Genomic DNA, 5,449 nt, shown 5'->3' with positions numbered 1-5,449 from the left:
AGGAGGAGGAGGAGGAGGAGGAGGAGAAAGGAGAAGTAGATTTTATGGCTGATCCTTGATCATCAGCTATATAATTCCTTCTATCCGTTCTAGCTGATTGACTTGACCGTCGGCCTCTAATTAGCAATTATGGAGAAATCGAAAATGCGCTGAGCGATTCGACCAAGCGGGATGCATACCTACATATCCCCGCTTATTAAGTTCGCGAACGATCGGCCCGGAAGTAGATACACGACCGAATCGATATATAAAGAGAGACTGCAATTAAAATCTACCACTTCGATTCATTTACGAGACGCCTGACGCCTGAAACTTGCTGAGGAAACGATATCCTTTGATTAGTATCTCGCCCACGTGCGGGACGAGCGATGCGTCTTTATAACGTCTTACGTAACGCGCAAAAGTTTTAATCAATGGTTAATTGGTTTGTAGAAAATAATTGAATTAATAAATACGTCGGAATTTCGAATAACAGTTTCCTAACAATCGTTTTTATTTGCATTTAAAACATACATGGACAAGACAACACGTGTCTCATGATCGATCATCATATTTAATTAATGCGTGAAACACCGTGTATATGACACTTTCTCGAAATGCGTGTCGATTTACACACGAGAAAGTAACAACACGTTTGGAAGCCTCACACATTTCAAAATTTGCGCATTGCTATTTTCTTGCCGTAAAAAGTAGGCAAAATTGTCCGAGCCAGGGCTTGTTTGCATCCGCAGCAGAAGAGAGAGAACGCGCATTTATAATTGAACCGTTGCGAACGATTGAAGACAAACCACAAAAAAATGAAAATAAAAACGGAAGAAAGAAAAAACAACAAAAAGCAGGAAAAACGAGAGAGAGAGAGAAAGAGAGAGAGAGGGAGAATAAAAAGGGAAAGATTGAAACGTCATTCGGGGGAGCAATCATCGAGATACTGGCCGCGTGATCAGCTGTGGATCCCGGGCAGATAAATTAGCAATTTAATTATAGAACTGTCAGCCGGTAATTAAATTAATAACGAGAAACCTCAAATCCAATCCGCTCCGTCGTCGTAACAGCCTTATGCGCGCTCTCGGAGTAAAGTCCGACGCAGACATCAATATGTCGACTACCTATATCGCGCGTTTCAAAAGTCGATTTAATTAAATATTCCATTAGCGTTAATTGCGAAGTTCGATTTTGACAGTAGTACGTATACTGTGACTTCGGGGAACGATTTTATATGGCTCGAGATAGATCGTTAGACCAACAGATCTTTTTCCATTTGATGCAGAATTTTCAAGTTTCATTTTTGAATCCGCTATTGAGGATGATGGCCGAGTGTGCGATGTACCGGTGCGTCGGATACGTCGGATGCATCTCCCTCATGGAGGAGCGTCTTACGCCGTCGTGCATTGGAGAGAGATGTGAGATCGTGGCGCTCACTTCGAATCCCCATTCGACATACCTATGTATCGTTACGTAGCTAATTGCTGCATAAACAGCCGACTTTACGAGCCAACGGGTATATGGCTGACAACCACTTCGCAAACATTAACTACCATTAACGCAGGATACGAGCGCATCGTGTCGCATCGCATCGCGGCGTGCCACGCCGGTATTCGAACTCGATGTGTTCCGCGAACGAAATTGTTGAAAAATAATTGTACCGACGCCATAGTCAGACATCTGGAGCGGCTGTTCTTGAAAACACGTTCATCGTGATAATGCGTTTTATTCAGAATATCGCGATCAGTTGTGCCACGACCTTGAACCAAATCTTAATCAAATCTTTTTGGTTTTGTCGTAGAATGTTCGGCAGCAGTGGCGTCTGCGGGAGTTGTGGCAACGCGATACCCGCGAACGAAATGGTCATGAGGGCTGGCGACTCGGTGTTTCATGTGAAATGCTTCAATTGCAATAAATGTGGCGGTCAGCTCGTCTCCGGCGACAGGTGAGTCTTCCGCTCATGAATTCTTCCTCTTTCTTAGACTACAGTGGATGCGTGTTCTGATAAACTTTTACTCTAATCTGTTTCAATTACAGGAGAAATAAGTGGTTCCAATAAATATATATTCTAATGAAATATGATCTTGTAATCTAAAAGTTTGAAATTTTAAGAGTTTAGAAGATATTAATATAATTGGGTTTTATTTTAAGATAGTCTTAAGATGCTAATAGGACTTTGGGATTGACTTATGACATCTACAGATTATTAAGACGATTTTAAATATAAGAACCGACTATAACTGGTATTCACATCTTATAATCACATCTTATGTTTAAAATTAATCTTAAGTACTATTTTAAGATGTTATAAACGAACCAGAATGCCGTTTCAGCAAAAACATTGCTTAAGACTATCTTGAAGTAAGAACTAGGAATACCGATTTTATGCCTATTTCTACTAATGTAGATTTAATCTTAGAACTTATTTTTTATCTTTTCCTAGTTCTAAGAATTAGGGCTATATTCTAAAACATTCTCTCTCCAAAAAAAAGATTTTCTATACACTATTAATTATAGTATATGTTACGTTACTATATATTTCGAGTAAAATTTTCCTCGCAGAAGATATTTAGAATATAGAAAAGAATAAAGAATATATTAAAGTTAATCTACATTAGTAAAAATGGACATTAGTATTCCAATTACACAAGATAAATGACATTGATTTATACTTTAAAAAGTTTATTATTAAAAATTTTATTTACGTGTAAAAGAACTATATATGTGAATATAGGATTTTCTTCAAGAGAAAGAAATGGAAAATACAGTTTCTCGATTAATTTTCTATTTCTTGTAAGATATGTCAGTTATAATAAGCTTTTTCCTTTATGTCCTACAGACTTTTATTTTCGAACTAATTAATTTCAATATTCATTTCAGCAAATCACACGAATTCAGACGAAGAAATAAACTCGTTTAAACGACAAATTTATTCTGACGAGTTCATCTGCACACATGCAGTGTAATCACTCTTATAGAAAACATATTCGTCAGAACACGCATCCACTGTATCCGTATAAGTCTTACTCTCGGACATACTTCACTTGGCAAGAAAGCATGACACGCAATTCTCACGTTTCAGATATTACCTACTATCGGGCTCGCCGATTTGCGAATCTGACTGGCACAAGATAGTGAAATCGTCGAGCGTCGCGGCAGCGGCAGCCGCGGCGGGCGGAAACAGCGGCGCACCTGTTAGGAAAGGTAAGGTCGGCAGGCCTCGAAGGAGCCGCGAATGAGGCGGCAACCCGGTCGGTCGCCCGAAGAAGGTGCAACCCTCTCCGCAGCCGACGCCCCCCGTCGTACCTTCGCCTCAGGTAGATGTAGTGGACGTCGCCGTCGGAGTGGATCCCTATTCGCCGCCTCCGCCGGGTCATCAGCACTATCATCAGTATCACCATCACCACCATCACCAGATGGCACTCGTGCATCCGGGTCTGGCGGCTCAGCAATCGCACCTCCAGGCGTCCAGCTATCAGGACTGGTCGTCTTGGGCTCAGGATACTTGCGATTAAATCCGTTGTCCGCCGTAACAGGACTGTACCCTAAAGGACATCGCGATGAAGAATGAGCCTAATTTGCCTAACGTTACGTGCTCAGACTCTTCAAGAGAATCGCAAAGAAGGGAAAAGGCCAGCGTAGCGTCTCTTGGAAACCGCCATTGGCGACTCTACGAGTGTACTCTCTGGACTTGGAATCGTGATACCGAATGTGTTTGAACTTGCCGCGGTAATCGAATGTCTTCGTACATGCGGTGCCGTGATATTGAACATAATTGAACTCACCGCGGATACCGAGCGTTTTTATGTTCTGATGTGTGTTGATGTCGAGTGCGTCCAAACTTTACGTGGATGCTGGGGAATCTCTGAACGTCTTTGAACTTGGATAATTCGGAATCGCAGATATCTCTGGGACTTGAAACGCGAACGTTTGGTTCTATAGTGGATGTGCAAACTTCTTTGATTCAAACAAAATAACAAACTCTTTTTGAAAAAGGGTTTGCACTAATGTCGAGATATTGATGTCGCGAATATCGAAAGTATTCTTAAGTTAATTCATTATTTGGACACTATCTTTCCACAAGAGATAGCGTCCAAGTTTTTAATCAGAACTGTTGATCGCATCTGCGATAAAAGTTGAGACGACACTCGACATCACATTGCAGAAGCACTTTCGCCACGAATCCGCCGGTCTTCTTAATAATAATCTTTGCTCAATTGTAAAGAATCGAAGAAAGTTTAAGATACGACCCATCGTGCATCCATCAGCCGCAATAGTATGATGTCAGTATTCTTCTTTAAAATCCTTTACAGTCATCATATTACGATTACCTTGACATAAGATGCGAAATGTAGAATTCGTTGACACTAACACAACTTGTAACAAACGCATTTTTGCGAAATATCGAAATATTTTTTCCGTCGATATCATTCTCGAGGTCATTGCTAAATCATTTTGACGTCAAAAGTCTTTATGTTATCTTATTTTATTGTATGATTATCTCAATTTTCGATTTTTAGTCTAAATTTTTAAATTGATAAATATATATTATATTTCCGCGAGCGCGCTCTGTTCTTAGTTATCGCCACTTCGGAGACGACACGCGTTCTTGGAACAGTGTTGCGTGCTAAATTCGATATGTGCGCTCAACGAAAATCTAATCGCGCGAGAAAGATGGCAATCGGAAGGAGAGGGAAAGAGAGAAAGAGAGAGATAATTCGACGGCGATCGAACGAGAAATGCGAAACGACGGCAACGTGCAGTTCTGGACTCTTAGAAAATTATTTTTCTTTCAAAATCACCGTTCTCCCGTCGATCCGCCGCCGCGCTTCGTAAACTCATTAGGCAGCCCTTGTTCCCGCCATCGTTAATTGAGTGCCGAGGTGAGACGAACGACACGGAATTATCATTCGAATCCTTCTTGTTAAGCATCCTCTCCCCTTTCTCATTCTTTCTCTCCCTTTCCTCTTTCCGTTTTACTTGCATTTTTATGTTCTCTCTCTTTCTTTCTTGAGAGTTCATCATTTTCGAAATAGCATAATTAATTAATCTCTCTTGGGATGTCACTTTGAATTCGGCAACCTGTTAGTGACTTCTTGCTGATGACTAAGGAGAAATTTTTTGAATTTTGTAATTCGATCGCTGATAATGATTCCAAACAGAGACGAAATGTCCGGTGACATCATCTTCTTTCATTAAAGCAATAAAAGTTTTTATTCTATAATTTATGTGCATCTTTAACCGCACTGTACTTTCATTAGCCTTATTTTTGCCTTATCACTGATATCAATTAAATCTCTCGTATACAAAATAAATCCTCTCGCTGCAGCTATGTTGGCACAACTGAATCAAATTTTATCGTAATCATAATTACTTCACAAAGTTTCATGTAGCGCAGAAGTAATCGATGTCGTTCTCAAGAAAGAATACAGCTCAATTATTCCTCCCCTCCCCCTCTCTCTCTCTC

General features: G+C 40.4%; 1 protein-coding gene across 1 annotated transcript in view; it reads left to right on the top strand.

Moving 5' to 3' along the window:
• The window catches only part of LOC105618940 (LIM/homeobox protein Lhx9), a 43,139-nt gene extending 39,918 nt beyond the window's left edge, over window positions 1-3,221 (top strand). The window contains exons 3-4 of the mRNA XM_012200471.1: window positions 1,784-1,927; window positions 3,065-3,221. Coding sequence (XP_012055861.1) covers window positions 1,784-1,927; window positions 3,065-3,221 — 301 coding nt within the window. The remainder of the gene's footprint in view (window positions 1-1,783; window positions 1,928-3,064) is intronic.
• The last annotated feature ends 2,228 nt before the right edge of the window (window positions 3,222-5,449 follow it).

The sequence above is a fragment of the Atta cephalotes genome (assembly GCF_000143395.1).
Source record: "Atta cephalotes unplaced genomic scaffold scaffold00019, whole genome shotgun sequence".
Classification (NCBI taxonomy): Eukaryota; Metazoa; Arthropoda; class Insecta; order Hymenoptera; family Formicidae; genus Atta; species Atta cephalotes.
The sequence above is the reverse complement of the archived record's forward strand: the minus strand, read 5'-3'. Positions and strand labels throughout refer to the sequence as shown.